The 17,270-nt window shown below is 41.4% G+C and overlaps 2 protein-coding genes across 2 annotated transcripts in view; one reads left to right on the forward strand and one right to left on the reverse strand.

The window, feature by feature from the left end:
• Positions 1-4,531, reverse strand: part of MDFIC (MyoD family inhibitor domain containing) — an 87,757-nt gene extending 83,226 nt beyond the window's left edge. The window contains exons 1-2 of the mRNA XM_058724526.1: positions 4,399-4,531; positions 3,931-4,116 (exon numbers count right to left, since the gene is read on the reverse strand). Coding sequence (XP_058580509.1) covers positions 3,931-4,015 — 85 coding nt within the window. The 5' untranslated portion in view covers positions 4,016-4,116; positions 4,399-4,531. The remainder of the gene's footprint in view (positions 1-3,930; positions 4,117-4,398) is intronic.
• Positions 4,014-6,450, forward strand: LOC131508537 (uncharacterized). Its single transcript, XM_058723549.1, has 3 exons — positions 4,014-4,271; positions 4,387-4,873; positions 5,185-6,450. Exons 1-3 carry the CDS (start codon positions 4,014-4,016, stop codon positions 5,391-5,393), a joined length of 954 nt encoding a protein of 317 aa, XP_058579532.1. The 3' UTR covers positions 5,394-6,450.
• Positions 6,451-17,270: the final 10,820 nt, after the last annotated feature.

The raw sequence follows: 17,270 nt of genomic DNA on the forward strand, positions 1-17,270 counted from the left end.
AACAGGCTTCCCATAAAGGAAATCTGATTAGCCACTATAAACTCCTGACAACTTAGCTAAGCTTCTAAGTCAAAGCTCTTCTTATGTAATTTCAACTCGGAGATTTTCTCCCTAGCTTCTATTTTAAATTATTTTTAATTAACTTCACTGGCATTTTGCATCCTGCTATGAAAAGTCTGCCTAATAGTCTCAGAGGACTCTCCCAAGAGAGAAGAGTGCATTAAATCACACATTATCACATTAAAGTATATTCCAGCACTCACAGTCCAACAATCGAAGTCTTGGCAAATGCAGGGAGTGGCGGGGGGAGGGGGAAGATGCAGGGACTGGAACAGGCTCAAGTGATTCACAGTATCCAAAGCCTATTATCTTCGATTCATCCATCCGTAGGAAAGATTTATACTCATTCTTTACTTCAACCACATTTATCACAATGACATATATTCCCCAGTTTATGGTTCTACCCTGATTTCTATGGACTGCATGAGACCTTGGCCAAGTCACCTGAATACTCTGGACAACCTTTCTAAAAAGTGAGCCAGTTGGGGGCACCTGGGTGGCTCCGTTGGTTAAGCATCTGACTTTGGCTCAGGTCACGATCTCATGGTTCCTGAGTTCGAGCTCCACACCAGGCTCTGTGCTGACAGCTCAGAGCCTGGAGCCTGCTTCAGATTCTGTCTCCCTCTCCCTCGGCCCTTCCCCCACTTGCACTGTCTCTGTCTCTCAAAAAATGAATAAATGTTAAAAAAAATTTTTTTAAAGTGATCCATTTGGACTAAGTTATTTTTATAAATCCTCATAGTCCCAGGTTGCAAATGTATGAATGAAGTACTTAATTAAAAAGCTCTTCCGAGTACATGGATTCTAGTAACTTTTGCGCAAAAAAGTAAGTACCTACATTTTCAGTGATAACACAATGAATTTTAAGATGTTTAATCCAAGAATGAAAAAAAAAAAAAAAGACAATTAGATGAATCACGTATACAAGATCCATTCTCTCTTAAAACAAAATTAAGTTTGGCCCAAATTATCCTTCATCTATCAAGACCTTTATACAGGGACTTTGCATGGGACAGCAAATCAAACCAATCTTTCAGAAGTTAGTCATAAATAGGGAAACAGTTATAAACACATGTTTACATTCTAATTTCTAGAACAGAGATAACAGATCAGCTGCCTAGAGGCCATATCCAGCCTGAAAGCGTAGTTGTTTTGTTGGCCAGGGGCAAAATTGTATTTAATCAATTGCCAACTTTTAAAAAGGGAGAGATGATACATAAAAATCTGTATTTCCAGTGTCTCTTGAAATACTGGAAGATATTAGCCCAAATGGCAACAATGAGCTGGAGCTGAGCATCACCACCTCCTGGCCCATGGGCTGTCCCAGGGCCCACGATCCCTGCTGCTTACAAGCTCTTCACACCCATCCTGGTTCCCTCTTACAGCCTGGAGCATAGGAGCTTATGCCCTTGCTCTGCAACAATTTTCAAAATACACAGAAAATGTTTTTAATGCTTTCAAACCAATAGAGTTTTTCTTGCAGATCACAGGAAAAGAGCAGAAATTTTAAAGAGGTAGAACTATGCTCTTAATAAGGAAACCTTCCTAACCCTGAATGCCGTTACGTAGAATCAGCTACACTGTAGGTTTCTAACTAACCATCTGGAAGAACGGAGAAAGGGATTTTAGATTTGATGGGGAGTTCACTAGAGACCCCCCTATAATTTCTTTTAACTTTAACATTGCATGCCCTTAGTTAGGAGTGTGGATATCTCATCATGATATAGTAATATATGCATAGGTTTTATCTTGACATCTATCTATCTTTGCCTACAAGGTAAGACTTGACCTTATATTTCCTCTTCATGAAAAGATATTTTCTGCTAATTGCCATAAAACACTCCATTTTTCTCACAGATTTTAATATATAAAAGTTTTAAATTAAGTTTCAATTAACTAAGCAGCCACATCTGACCAGAGAATTATTAAACTATTCTTCTGAAAAGATGATAAAGAATCCAAGGACAGAGGAAAGAACTCAAGAGCTGGAGAGTAGGGCACTCTGTGAGCAAAGCTTCTTTCTTCACTAACGCCTTTACCAAGAGGACCAAACTACCTATGGAAGGCTGCATCTGCAAACTTTTACCCTACCCACTCACTCCAAAATTTGTTTTCTTCCAATATACCTTATGAAATCTGCTTGTATGAGACATAATATTTTAGCAAGAATCTGAAGATTTTCTTCCTAAAAAAATCATTACAATCATTACCTTATATTACACGTACAATTAAATTGATGCTTACAGGATGTGAGTCAAAGATAAACTAATAAAAAGGCGGTATACAACTATGTTGCTGAGGGTAAGCCGATTTTCAGGTACAACATAACCCCAAGAGTTTCCACACTGGTAATCCTGTACGCAGTCAACTGCACTTCAGACCATTCTAGATGCTCACTTCCTAAAATCAGAATCATGTGATATTTTACAGCATTGCACTGCATTATATTACACACCACTGCAAGTTCTAGCTGACTCTTAACAATGCGTATTATTAAAGTAAGTTGGACACTGTAGATATCACCATGTCCAAATCAATTGTTTTTGTAGCAGTTTGATGTGGATTTTGACACAAGCATTGTTTAACAATAGTGATTAACAGCTCAAGTGTGAAACATCAATGAGTCGATAAGACTAGGAAGGGCATGCCTAACAACGGGAAAATGACTGTTGGCAATACAATGTGCAGAGCATGGGCTGCTTCTGGGAAAACATGTTTATCATTCTACTTCTCTGATTTGTTCTATTTTCTGTTTAGAAAAAAATGACTCACTGTTTAGAAGCAAAAAGCAATGATAAACATAATTCAATTTAACAGCCCTGAATGCCAGAACATTTTAATTTAGCCATGGATGTTTTCTGCTTTCACCTCTTTTGAGTTCAACATTAACTTCTTCCTTTCCATTTTTGCAGCTTGGGGAAAAAGAAAAAAACAAAAAACAAAGAAACAAAAAACAAACAAAAAAACACACCAGTCCCAAGAAGCTCACTACATTATTGTCAAAGAAATACAAAAGCTATCAGATATGCTTAAAATCAAGACTATAAAGTAGGCTTTGAAGACCTGGAAAATTATTTAGCCCAAATCAATATCAGAACTTTCTAAATCAGAGCCACCGTTAGAGGAAACTGCATCAGAAGAGTAAGGCCCTTGCTCACTGAAAACCTCAAGGATGTTACCTTCAAGACAGCAAAGATGTTGCCTGACTTGTTTATAAGCTTGTTAGGGAAGTCTCCCAGAAACAAGATCATATTCTTTATAGGCTGCCTGTGTTTACACTTTGGAAAAACACAAAGGAGCTAATTCATTCTTGCCAAGTGTTCCTTTTTAAAGCATGCTGATTTCAAAACAAAACAGTTATTGAAACGTATGCGGGAGCCATTCCAAAGGAACTGGTCACAGAACCCCAGATCATCAACTGAGCTGCAGAGTGGCTCACAAGAAACAAAGATGAGCCCAGAGTGCTTAGCTTGTTCAGAGAGCAGCAACAGACCTGGATCTGAGGAAGACACAAGAACTGAAGTGAAGCAGGCGAGAGTGCTTCAGATCCCACATATGGGAGTCTTAGGCCCCAAAATGCATATGCCTAAGAAAGAAGCAATCATGTCATCCAGTTTCCCTGCAGTCAAAGGAAGGGGGAGTGGAAGGACCAGCGGATCCCGCCCTCTTATCCGGTTGTTGATCTAGGGCTGGAGTCCTGGAGAACTTTCTTGAGTAGCACTAACTGTGCAAAAGTTCACAACTACGGGGTGAGACTCCGTCCTCACTGCACACCAACCTCCACCCCCCTCCCTCAATCAGTAAATGTGTGGACAAATTTTAAAATGCAACAACGACAAAGCGACTCGCAACTTGCGAGCAGGCACTCACCCTGGGCTGGGGCGCCCAGCCGGCCGCCGCCCGCCTCGGCCCCGCGCTGGGGCCCGGGAGCCAGGGCTTCGCCCGCGCCGGACATGGGCCGCTCCACCGAGCCCGCGCCGCGCTGCCGCCTAGCTCGCCGCCCCCGGGGCGGACGCGAAGGGCTGTTAGGTGGTGGGTGCAGAGAACTGACTGCTTCTGGTGGGGGGGAAAAAGTGTTTTCAGAGACCAGCACGCCACCCCTGCAGGACATTCCCTGCCCCTCCACCTCCCTCCCCCAAACCCCACCCCAGAGAAGTTTTGATTTGAAACCCGGGAGGAAAACTGCTACCCCGCACGTTGACAGTGGTGGAGTTGGGGGGCGGGGGAGGGCAGTGGGAGGGAGGCACTGAAAGGGGGCGGGGAAGGGAGACTGGATTTGGAAGCGCGGGGAAGGGGACCAAACCCCTCCTCCTTCTGGCCGGGGAGACCACCACCTACCTCGGCATCCCCCCCCAACTCTCTCAAAGCCCCTTCCTCCTTCTCCTCTTCCTCCCGGCAAAGTTAGCGAGGATCCAGCAGCTTCGGCATCTCACCCCAGTGGCCTGGCAGCAGTGGCGGCCGCCCCTGCGCGTCCCTCCCCGCCTCCCTCAGGCTCAGCCCAGACACTGCAGTGGCTGCAACTGCGCCAGTGGCCGCTCTTCTGACTCCGTGCTCTCCGCCCTCTCTTTCCAGCCAGCTCAGTCCGGCCAGCTCCCCAGGAAGGGGGCCTGTTCCCCCTCTGGCTCTCTGTCCCCCTGCCACCACTCCTCCACTCCTGAAACACTTCTCCGTCTGTTGCTCTTTTTCATCACATCCGGATTAGGAGGCCTCGAACTCTTGGCGGGCCGCCCAAGGCTGGGGGCGGTGCAATGTGGGCTCCCTCGCCCTGCACTGTCTGGGTCAGGAGGCCAAAGCCAGAACGGGCTGGCTCCGGGTAAGGGGTTTCTCTAGGGGCTGAAAGGAGGGAGTTGGCTGGTCCTTGGCTGCCTAGGCGTTTTCCTGCCCAGACTTACCCCATTCCCTCTTCTCCCAGCCTTTCTTCCCAATTCTGCCCCAGACCCACTGAAGATCTGGGAACTCCCTGAGTGAAGGAGAAACCTTCAGGAGGGAACAATGCAAAACAAAAAATATAAATATTTATCGAACTTTCCTGATAGGATAGTAAAAGTGTGGTTTTGAAACCCTGACCCTTAGCTCAGTGTTTAAACTCTATGCCTCTGAAGTTACCTTTATTCTCTTTTTCAGGTCTTTATTCTGGTCCAACAGGAACGTGGATCAGTAAAACCAGTTGCACTTGCTTGAATCAACTGGAGGCATCCAGGCAGACAAGGTTGACATCCCAGAGGACGCCCTGGCCCAGAGCCCCAAGCCAGGCCTTGCACAGTGAATGGCTTCGGTGGCAAGATAAACTTGTGGTGGGAAGTAAAAAGCCAACTAAGTATCAGGCGTTCTGATTGTAGCATAACCTGATGAGCCTAGAATAACTTGTACGAAGCAATTTGCAGGTACAAAGTACTTTAATAATGTATTCAGGTAACTTTTGTTCTTTCATTGCAAGCAAAATGCAGAATTCATTTCTAGAAAGGTAGAACCAACTCATGCTTTAAATCTCTAGGCCAAGAGAGGAAATCAGTCATGTTGTCAACATTGAAGAAAATATACACTGGATGCAGCTTTCTAGGTGTATCAATAATATCCCAGGAATTTCCTTTCTTTAAAAAACCCACTGGAATTGATTTCAACTGATTGAAAAAAAATCCATTTCTTAACTTGAAAGTGCCAGTGCAACCCAACCTACTTTCAGTTAAACCTGAAGAACACAGACTTTGAAGTTGCTGATGACAGTGAGGTCAAACTCTACATCCCAAAAGACAAATGACATTTTCCCTAATGACCTATGCCTAATTTTTTTTTTCTTCTGTTTTTAGTTTAGACATTTCAGAAACAGTGTGCATAAAAGTGCCTTCACTTTGCTAAAAACTTGTACGGGGGCCTGGACTCTAGAATCTGCTTGATAGAAGCAGATCAATTCTGAGGATGACTGCAGTTCCTTTAGAGAATAAACGTTTAGGAAACATCACTGTCTACTACAACATTATCTGCAGTCAAGGGAACAGGGCAGGAAGTAGCCACTCAAAGATTGTGTTATCCCTTTTTTGCACATTTCCTTGACTTCTTTTTTTTCTAATCCCCTCACAAAGAGGTTACAGTCCATGAATATCAAGACGTTCTACGACTCTTCTACAAAGTCATAGTCACAATAAATATTTACTAGTTTCACACGGAGTGCTTAATGTTGCACACATGGTAAGGGATTCAATAAATACTTCTTGAATTTAAACGTTTTACTTTTTAATGAGGAAGGAATAAAATTCAAATAAAAATATTAGGAATAAATGAGAGCCTGTATTATAGAATCACCAGGATGGTCAAATGCTGTATCTTGCTCAGCTGTGTGACTTTGGGCAACTTAGTCAAACTCTCTATCCCTTTGTTGCCTCATAAAGATGACAAGAGAAACTCTTCACAGGGTCCCATGAGGGATAATAAGCTTACTATAAAAAAATAATTATAAAATAAAAATATAAGTGAAAAATATAAGTCTCCTATAGCATTTGGAATAATGTCAGGTATGAGGACAGGGGGTCAATACCTGAGCATTATACAGCAGAAGCATTTGGATGGATTACACTGAGCATGGCATGATGACTAGATCACAAGGGCCACATCAAAATACCAGGTGTCAGGGCTCGTGGGTGGCTCAGTTGGTTAAGCACTCTTCGGCTCAGATCAAGATCTCACGGTTCTTGAGTTCCAGCCCTGCATCGGGCTCTGTGCTGATAGCTCGGAGTCGGGGGCCTGCTTTGGATTCTGTGTCTCCCTCTTTCTGCCTCTCTAGCTCTAAAATAAACATTTTAAAAATATATAGATCAGTTACCATACATACACTTTATAAATGTTCTGTGTTCTTAGATCAGCCCTACCAATAACTTGCCAGGATTGCACTGCTAGGATTTAGAACTCAGATCTAGGGGCACCTGGGTGGCTCAGTTGGTTAAGCGGCCGAGTTCGGCTCAGGTCACGATCTCGCGGTCTGTGAGTTCGAGCCCCGCGTCGGGCTCTGTGCTCACAGCTCAGAGCCTGGAGCCTGTTTCAGATTCTGTGTCTCCCTCTCTCTGACCCTCCCCCGTTCATGCTCTGTCTCTCTGTCTCAAAAATAAACGTTAAATTTTTTTTTTTTTTTTTTTTTTAGAACTCAGATCTATCCATGTTCAAGGCTATCTTCCTTCTTTAGGTAAACTCAGGTCTTCCCTCTGGAAGGTGTAAGGGTGGCATCTGATAGGCCAGAAATTAAGTGTGGGCTCCTAAGTGTTCCCCAAGCTGCCCACTTACCCTATGCCTTGCTGTATTTGTTCAGTCTGATTAATCACTTAGCTTGGTTCCTGATGAGTGGCCCTCCATGCCCTCTTCTTTCATGTAACAAATACGTTTGGAGGTGGAAGGCACTGTTGCGGGTGCTGGGGACGCAGCAGTGAAGATGATCAATGTGGCCAGTGCCCTTATGGAGTCACAGCCGAGGAGTAAATAGGGATACACAACCACTTACAACAACAGTTGCTGAGTGGCAAGGCAAGACAAGTTCTGGGATGCTAGGATAATAAATAAGCTAACAGGGAGATGTAGTCTGGTCTAGGAATCAAGGGAAAGGTCCTGGAAAAAATTATGTCTCTGCTGAGACCAGAAGAAGAAAGTGAAAAGGAAAGGAACAGACTGCTCTAGGTAGAAGGAACCATGTGGGAAGAGGCCTGGAGGATGGAAGGGAGCCAAGCATCCTTGAAGAACTGAAGAAGTTCAGTGTAAGGGGATAACTAATACAAGGGAGGCAGTAAGAAAGATGGAGCTGAAGAGAAAATCAGGGGCCTTACCAGTGTTGAACAAGGAGGCTATTCATCCAAATTTCCATTTATAAAAATCACTCTGGAATAATGTATGAAACAACTTGGAGGCACTGAGATTGGAGCTAGGGAGTCCACTAAGATGGCAGGGGAATGAAGCCAAATAGAGGCAAGAGGCGGGGAGAGAGGAATCCAAGGTGACTTCCAGGTTTCTCCATCTGGGTGGAGGCTGGTAATACCACCCACAAAGATGGAAACATTTAGGAGAAGCAGGTTTGGGGAAAGCTGCTGAATTGATCACGTAGATGATATAGCCTCTGTGGTACCTGCAACACACCTAACTGGAATCATCCAGAAGGTTGCTGGATAGGGATTTGGAACGTCAGCACATAGATGGTTCTCCACTGGCTAGGAGCTCTGAGTGCCCAAGAGGAATATGTAGCGTAAAAACAAAAGGCTTAAGACACAGCTATGCCCTGAAACTCAATACAAAGGTGTCCTCACTGGCCCCACTCCCTTTCTCCACACCCTTCCCAATGTCATCATAATACTGTTATCTCCCTGGCTTGAGAACCACCACTATTTAGTCACTACTACCACCACTGACCCACAACCCCAGATGCTCATGGGTATCACATCATGGCCTTTGTTAAGCCAGATTTTGCCATGTCTCCTACTATAGTAATCTGGATGGGTCGAAACTTTCCCTGGGCAATTAAATGCTCTGGCTCAAAGCCCTCTACCATTAAATCTCAATGTGTGGGATGCTTGCGTGGCTCAGTTGATTAAGAGTCCGACTCTTGATTTCAGATCAGGTCACGATCTTGTGGTTCAGGAGTTCAATCCCTGCATCTGGCTCTGCACTGACAGTGTAGAGCCTGCTTGGGATTCTCTTTCTCTCCCTATCTGCCCCTGCCCTGCTCTTGCTCTCTCATTCTCTCTTAAAATAAATAATTAAAACTTTTAAAAAAGTTATTAAAAAAAATCCCAATGTGTTTTATACCCATTTCTGCCTAGTGATATGCACTAGTGATGATCTAATGTGAACGCATTGTGAAAAAAGTCTGACGTGAGCTAAACCGATAAAATGAACTAATTAAATGAGTTTATAAAGCATCATTATGAACTACTCAATGTCCATCATTCGTTCAACATTCATCAAACATTTATTGTGCTATGTACTGGGTCACAAGTTCGGGAGCTAAATATTTTTATTTGAGGTCTTGAAAAGCACCTAAATTAGTTTTCACTTGGGCAGAGGAATAGTGGCATAGCTCAAGTCAAAGTCAATATCCTTATGCAGTTATCTAAACCACAGTCACACAAACGGGGTATGTAATTGTGCATGCATCCCAGGGGGTGCACAAGACGATTCTCTGGAGTGTAAGAATATGAGAAAATATTCTAATATGAACATTTATATTTGTTTTTGTTTTATTATTTGTAAATTTGATTTTCGAGTATGTTTTACAATGTATAAAACACATTAGTACAAAAGCACTTGTGTATCATTTATAAACATACATTAGGGGTTCATACTAAAAAATATTCTATCATTTGCTTTGTAAAAAATATGGTTTAAACGCTTTACATCATTCAAGGTACATTCATTCAGTCATTCCCAGATTATTCCAAGGTTAGTTTTTCTAAAAAACATATATACGTACCTAATTTATGTCAAGGTGGGACTCTAGCAATCCACAAACCCAGGGATGCAAAAATACCCCTAAGCCTCTAAATACCAAAAATAACCTTCATGATGTTCACATAGGGCCAACACAATGGCCATCGACTTTCTCAAACCCGACTCTTTGTGTGTGTGTGTGTGTGAACATATACTTCCTAAACAAACTTTATTTTCTATTGTGTTAGCTCACAAAAAATTTAGGGCACAGGGGCTTTGAGAAAAAGACATTAGCTAAGGGAGCTATTAGGTCAGAGAAAGTGACAGCAGAAGAAATGGCAGATGACAGATAGGGAAGATACAGGAAAATAAACACGTCATAACAGTGCCTTTGTGAATTCAGCCCAGTGAAACAGTGAATGTTCCTAATGAGGTACCTAGGTCATTAAGAAAAGATTCAGTTACATTAGTATCACATTCTGTCTTAGGGAAGCAGTTCAGTATTTTTACATTTCAGGAAAAATTTCACCAAAAAATGTTCACATAAGAAAGAGAAAATGTTGCTACTTGAAAGAGTATCTTTCACAGAATTGCATTTTTATAGCTGCAAGGGAAATGAGCAACCCCGATTCCAGGCCGATTTGTTTTAACTGTGTTTCTCCACCTCCTAGTGCTTTCTTGAAGAGGAGAGGTCAAGTGGACAGGTTTCTGGAATCCCATTCTTACTTCAAATAGAGCACTTTCCTCTTTTTCTCCATGACATTCTTATTGGTCCTCCCCTTAAAATTTTTTAGATGACAAAACCGGTCCTTCTAGTTTTTAAACATTTGAAAACCACCCTCTTGTCCAACTCCTTCATTTAGCATGCAAAGAAATATAAAGACAAAGTTCATCAAGCTCAACAAGCACATACTGAGTATTCACTATATGTCAAACCATAGGCTGGGCACTTCCTCTATTCAAAAACAGAGGACGGGCACATGGATGGCTCGGTCAGTTAAGTGTCCGACTTCAGCTCAGGTTGTGATCTCATAGTTCCTGAGTTCAAGCCTCACATCCAGCTCTGCACTGTTACTGTGGAGACTGCTTGGGATTCTCTCTGCCCCTCCCTGACTTGTACTTTCTCTCTCTCTCAAAATAAATACTTAAACTTAAAAAAAAAAAACCAAAAAACAAAAAAACAAAAAAACAGAGGCAATAGTAGTAGCTCATAGTGGAACTCTAGGGGTAGGGAGCAGAGTAGGAAAGGGACAATCACATAAATAAGAAGTGTAGTACAGGGTCAAGAAGAAAGGGGCACCTAACTGCTGAGGCGTAGGTGGGGAGACTCAGGGGATGTTTCAGAGTAAAGCTGACACCAAGCTAAGTACTGCTGATGAGTAAGAGTTTCCCCGTCCCAATGCTAAGGTAATTCCAGATAAAAGGGGTAATGTATGCAAAGGCACACTAGTGGGAAAGCCCCACAGAAGTTAACTGACTTGGCAAAGGTCATTTAGTAGGTTCATGACAGAGCTAGGACTAAAAACTACATTTCTTGACATCCAGGCTTGTTCCCGTTATCTAGATAAGTCATGTAAATGAATTCATCATTTCTAAGGGATGCTGAAGAAAGGGCATGGCTGATCTTATATTTAGGAATTCCAAAAATTTTCTGTTGTCAATATGTGACCAAAGAGCTGGGCACAGGATCTCCTGTTGCTGAATTAGTTTGACTTGTCCTTCCCTCCAAGCCCTCAGTGTCCCTTTCAGTTGGTTGACTGCTCTGGCCTGGGGCACTGGCCTTCAGGGTATTTCCTTGCTGTCACTGTACTTTTCTGCTTGTGTTTTGAAGGAAGGGAGGGAGATATTAAGCCACACAGTGGCACATGTCAGATGAGAACAGTGTGAGTGAAGACAGAAATGAAAATGGGCATATTGTGCGCAGGACACAATAAGGAGACTTTTTTTTGGTAGACAGAAAGTAAACCTGGCTATACCAGGTATTATGGAAAAGTAATGAACACAAGAGGCCCTTGCAAATGATAACTGATCCGCTGAAACTATAATTGCAAGATGATTATGACAAAGACAATGAAAAGATAGTCAATCCTGGGACCTCCAATCAACTGTGGGTAAAAGGCAAGGTTTTCCTGAATATCCTCCCACTCTCCCTTATTCTCCTCTCTCCTACTGCCCCTGGCACCCAAGCACTTGGAGCCCCAAACTATTTTCTTGCTACCCCAGTTTCCCAGCTTTAGACTCAGTACAAAGAACATGCCAAAATTTAAAGGAGTGAATTCAAGTTGATGTATTAAACACAAAAATATAAATAACTCATAGAATGAGGACCAACAGTCCTGTTCCTATGTTAATAGTACCCCAAAAATGTATCCAGGCCCATAGGGGACATAGACAGGTTACTTATTGCCACATTATTTTGGTGGCGGGGAGTTGGAGTCTGCCTGTTACCGCCATCCCTGGGAAAGCAGGAAGTTAATGGGGTAGATGTGGAGCCTGGGAGATTGTGTAACCCTTAGAAGAAACAGATTATATGCACAAGTTAGCGAAAAAATCAATCTTTAAAACGTTGCGTAGTGAAAATAGTAAGAAACAATGTAATTTTAGCACAGCACCAACTAATAATTAAAAATATGCACACACAAAACAGCATACACATAAGCAAGGGGACTTAGGAAAACACCTTACAATGGTAATCTATGGAGGGTGGGGAGGAAAATAGTGAACAGGGATCAAAGAGAACATATATTCCCGAACAAGCGTTATGTACAAGAAAAGGAACTTGCAGACCAGTGATGATAAAGTGCCATGTATCAAGGTACTGATTAACTCACTTCGTTCAGAGGTTCAAAACAATGACAACTACTACCACTAATAGTATTAATAATAATAGACTTACCTGAATTTATATTTGGTGGATTATCAGTGCAATAAAATGACCAGAAGAAACAAAGGTGTTGTGGCATATATATTGGGGGAGGGGTATCTTAAAATTATCCTTAATATCACTACAATTACATTTATCTGTGTTAAAGGTCAGCAACACCCCAATACTTTGGCTATTTCAGCCAACCTATACAACGGCATGTTTTCTTTTCTCACTCTCCTAAGGAGTGTTGTCACCGGCTGATTGGTGGCCTCTAAAAAGATAGTTCTACATCTGAATCCTCAAGCATGTGAATGTTTCATTGTTTGGTTTAAATGGTCTTTGCAGACATAAATAAGTATTTGAAATGAGGAGATTATCCAGGTAGGCCTTCATTTCAATGCCAAGTATGATGGTTATTTTTAAGTGTCAACTCGACTGAGCCATGGTGTGCCCAGACAGCTGATTAAACATGATTTCTGGGTGTGTCTGTGAGCGAGTTTTTGGGAAATGTAAGTATTTGAATTGGTAGACTGAGTCAAACAGGTGAACCTCTTCAATGTAGGTGGGCATAACCCAATCCACTGAGGGACTAACTCGAAGAGAAAGGCAGAGAAACATTGAATTAGCTGACTGCTATTTGAGCTACAACACTGATCTTTTCCTGTATTCAGCACTCCTGGTCCTCAAGCATTCAGACTCCAACCGGAATCTGTGTCATTGGCTTTCTGGCTCTCAGGCTTTCAAACTACACCACAGGCTTTCCAGGGTCTCCAGCTTACAGATAGCAAACCCTGGGACTTCTCAGCCTGCATCCAATACTTTGTAACAAACCTCCTTATAAATATATTATAAACATATAAATATTTTTATATATAGACATATATGTATATAGATGTATGTGTATGTATGTGTGTGTATGTACGCAGAGAGGGCACTATAAAGGTGGATGCAGAGATTAGAGTTAAGTGGCCACAAGCCAAGGAAGCTGGCAGTTATCAGAAACCAAAAGAGGCATGGCACAGATTCCATCCCTGAGCCTCCAGAGGAAGTTCAGCCCTGTTAACAATTCCCCCTCTATAAGAAAACAAAGCTTTAGAGAGGTTAAATAAAGAACATGTGAGTACCGGTTATATCCTGGTAGTACAGAATTATTTTCTCAACTGCAAGATGTCAGGTACGCTGCTACCTGCTGGGATGCAAAGGAAAGTAAAGCCTTCACAGAGCTGTAGAGTCCTGGGGCAGGTAGACATTCATCACACAAGCACACCTATAAATATGGAAGGACTGATAGTGGTTAGTGAGGAAAACAATGGGTACTGTGAGAGTGGGTAAAGGGTCCTGGAATTAGAAATGAAGTCTTTGCTCTAAAAGAACCTAACAACAGGGAAAGAATCAATAAAGATGAAACATAGGATTCATACTAGGAAGTAGCAACTGGGTCCTGTGACAGAGCCTAAGAGGCGGCACCAAAGCCCGTCTGGAGGGATAAGAATTTCAAGAATGATACTGGTTTGGAGAAGAGCCTGAATGAGAAGAATTCAACCATAGCAAGAGGGGAAGGAAGGTAAAGTGGGCACATTTAGAGAATTCCAAACCCTGCACCTGTTTTTTTGTTTTTGTTTTTGTTTTGTTTTGTTTTTTGTATTTCTTATGAAACATATGTCTAATCCAAAACAAGACCTCATTTATGCATTCTGGAATCTTTTAATTCATCTCAGAATTCTGTCAGAGGGATTTCTAGATTCAGTTTTTTCAGTTTTTATTAAGTTTTTAAATTTTAATTCCAGTTAACATACAGTGCAATGTGTTAGACTAAGTTTTTTTTATTTTAACTCTCTAATAATGAGAATGTTTAATTTTCCCCAGATGATGAGACATCAATCCATCTGAAGTATGTCCAAAATGCTATTGGCTATATGGTGCTAGCAAAATCTACCTGGTAGCAGGAAAAAAAAAAGTATAGTTAGAAGGCTCATTTGTATTTACACCATAAACTGCACCACCGATGCCACCAAGGGAATTATGTTGCCCCATGATGTTGCTGGAGTGGGACATTGGTTACAGCCCCTTGGTGTCATTTATCTCTTTATCCTACAGTCTCTACTATTTATTATCATCATCATCATCATCATCATCATCAGTCAGTTAAGCATCCAATGTCAGTTCAGGTCATGATCTCATGGTTTTTGAGTTCAGGTCCCACATAGGGCTCTGATTTGACAGCTCAGAGCCTGGAGCCTGCTTCGGATTCTGTGTCTCCCCCTCCCGCTTATGTTTCTCTCTCTCTCTCTCTCTCTCTCTCTCTCTCTCAATAGTAAGTAAATAAACATTTTTTAAAAAGTGTTTTAAATGTTTATTTTGAGTGAGAGAAAGAAAGAAAGAAAGAAAGAAAGAAAGAAAGAAAGAAAGAAAGAAAGAAAGAAAGAAAGAAAGAAAGAAAGAAGAAAGAGGAGAGGGGAGAGGAGGGAGAGAGAGAATCCTGAGCCCAATGTGGGACTTGATCTCATGAGCTGAGATATGACCTGAACCAAAATCAAGAGGCGAACACTCACTGAGCCACCCAGGGGTCACCCCTACAGTCTTTTACTTTTTAAACCCTAAAAAACATATCAGCTCTCCTGGGTCTGTCTGCAATGAAGGAGGAAGCGGGTATTTGGAAAGCCCACTACAAGTAAAGTTAATTTTCTAAACAAGAGAGAAATATTGGTGCTTATAAAGGTATGATTACAAAGTTATTTCAAAATAAAAGGAAATTTCTCAATCATATAAAACAATCATTAACGCCAAAGACACTAAGAAAGAGAAGGTCGAAACAAACCATTATAAAATGAGACCATGAGATTTAAAATTGCTAGAATACCTTTGGAATATTCTATTTGGTCTGTACTGAGACCCAGGGCACTCTCCTTTCAGATGCTAGCTGACAGACATGGTCTATGATCCTTCAGCATTACAGACACTACACCTCTTTCATATAGGATGTGAATACCTTCAGAACCAGAAGGAAGTAACTTCTTAGGGCCACCTGGATTTTTTTTCTGTGATAAATCAATTTTTGGAGATGGTCTGGGATTTTCTTAGCATAGCTTTTTAAATGCCATTTCAAAAATTGAATATAATTCACAAAGTAAAGATAATTACTTTAAAAGCAAGGCTATGGAAGACTCAACTCAAATTATGGTTCTCATTCTTAGTTTAGCATAACAAACATAAATCACTTCTTTTCCTTGGGTCTGTTCATGCTTTCCAACACTCAGTGGTTCTTAAGGAGCCACATCTGCCCCCAGCTCCTCAAGCTCATCAGAGTAGACAATGGGCCAAGGGACAAAGAAGACTTTTGATTAGAGAATTTGAAACATTAGTCCAAGAGAAAGAAGAAAACTGTGGTGTAACAGTCAGAAGTTTGAAATATTTCCCTAGTGGCCTTTAACCCATGGCACCAGATACATAAAAAACAAAAATGAACAACAACAACAAAAACCCTGCACATTTTAAGTGAGATGAAATGGAAGAAAACCTTTTTTTAAGTCTCTGATGACCTTAACATCATTCTTTTTGTTTGTTAAAATTTCTCCCAAAAGTAATAACCTCTAGTTGTTAGAATCTTGCTTCCAGGATTATGGATGATACTCATAACTATAGTACAATTTTTATCTATGCGTATGTAGTTTAGCAAGTTCAGTAGAAGCCCAATGGTCATTTCAAAACATTGAATGAAAAAGATAGTTTCTTTTCACATTGCAAGTACTTTTAAATATTTTTAACGTTCATTTTGAGAGAGAGAGTGAGTGAGCACCAAGGAGTGGCAGAGAGAGAGAGAGAGAGAGAGAGAGAGAGAGAGAGAGAGAGAGACAGACAAAGAGAGAGAGAGAGAAAGGGACAGAATCTCAAGTAGGTTCTGTGCGGACAGCATGGGGCTCCACATCAGGAACCCTGAGATCATGACCTGAACTGAAATCAACAGTCCGACACTTAACTGACTGAGTGACCCAGGTGCTCCCACATTAGAAGTATTTTTAAACCATTTTGTCTCCTTAGCTATTTTAAGTGTATAATAATAGTACTGTAGTTGATAAATTTTAAAATATCAATATTTTAGAAAGCCAACTTATAAGTAAATTATTATTTCCATTGGTCTGGGAGGAGTTCTGTTAATGAAATATCAAGCCAGTAAGTAATCAATTGCCCACACAATCAAGTTATAGCTACTATCGTATAAAAACTATTACAATATACCAGGCACAAATTTATATTTTTGAAAATGATCCAGTTGACTAAGAAAATTGAATTAAAGTAGTTATTTAAATGTTTCCTTTAGTATTTAACTTCACAAATTGTAATGCCAACTTAATCATCTATAACTTTGTAACATTACTTCATTCCTCTGTCAATGTTTATATCATGCACTTGTAACTACATTATGAAGATATATTTAAAGACTTGTCTCTTTACTATCATGTAAATCTCTCAGTATCATTAAATAAAAGAATGCATGCGTACCAAAGGCCAGAATACATACTTAGTATTTCCTATGCTAGCCACATTAGTAAGAATCTGGGCAGGCAGCATTCTAAGATGACCTTCAATGATCCTCACCTCCTGTGCAGTCCTTTGGCTTACCGAAGGGCTTATCTGGTGACTTGCTTGCAATGAGCTGACTAAGGCAAAAGTGATGGTATATAGATCTTCCATGGTCAGGTAAAAGCCTGAGAATTCCATCTTGCTAGCACTTTCTCTCTCTCTTGCTGACACTCACACTCTCTCAAGGCTCTATGAATAAGGAACTGTTGGGGGCCCTCAGTCAACAGCCCTCAAAGAAGTGAACCTTGCCAAAAACCATATGAGTGAGCTTTGAAGCACTTCCTCCCCAGCAGAGCCTTTAGATGAAATCGCAGCCCTCGTGGACACCTTGACTTCAGCTTGTGAGAACCATGAAGCAGTGAAC

This window comes from Neofelis nebulosa, chromosome 4 (assembly GCF_028018385.1).
Source record: "Neofelis nebulosa isolate mNeoNeb1 chromosome 4, mNeoNeb1.pri, whole genome shotgun sequence".
NCBI lineage: Eukaryota > Metazoa > Chordata > Mammalia > Carnivora > Felidae > Neofelis > Neofelis nebulosa.

Bases quoted from the DNA above. Each gene is read 5' to 3' on its own strand.
- LOC131508537 (XM_058723549.1), top strand. From the start codon at position 4,014: ATGGGCCGCTCCACCGAGCCCGCGCCGCGCTGCCGCCTAGCTCGCCGC. The intron at 4,272-4,386 runs GTTGGGGGGCGG...CTGGCCGGGGAG, and splicing joins CGCACGTTGACAGTGGTGGA to ACCACCACCTACCTCGGCAT. The intron at 4,874-5,184 runs GTAAGGGGTTTC...TCTCTTTTTCAG, and splicing joins CCAGAACGGGCTGGCTCCGG to GTCTTTATTCTGGTCCAACA.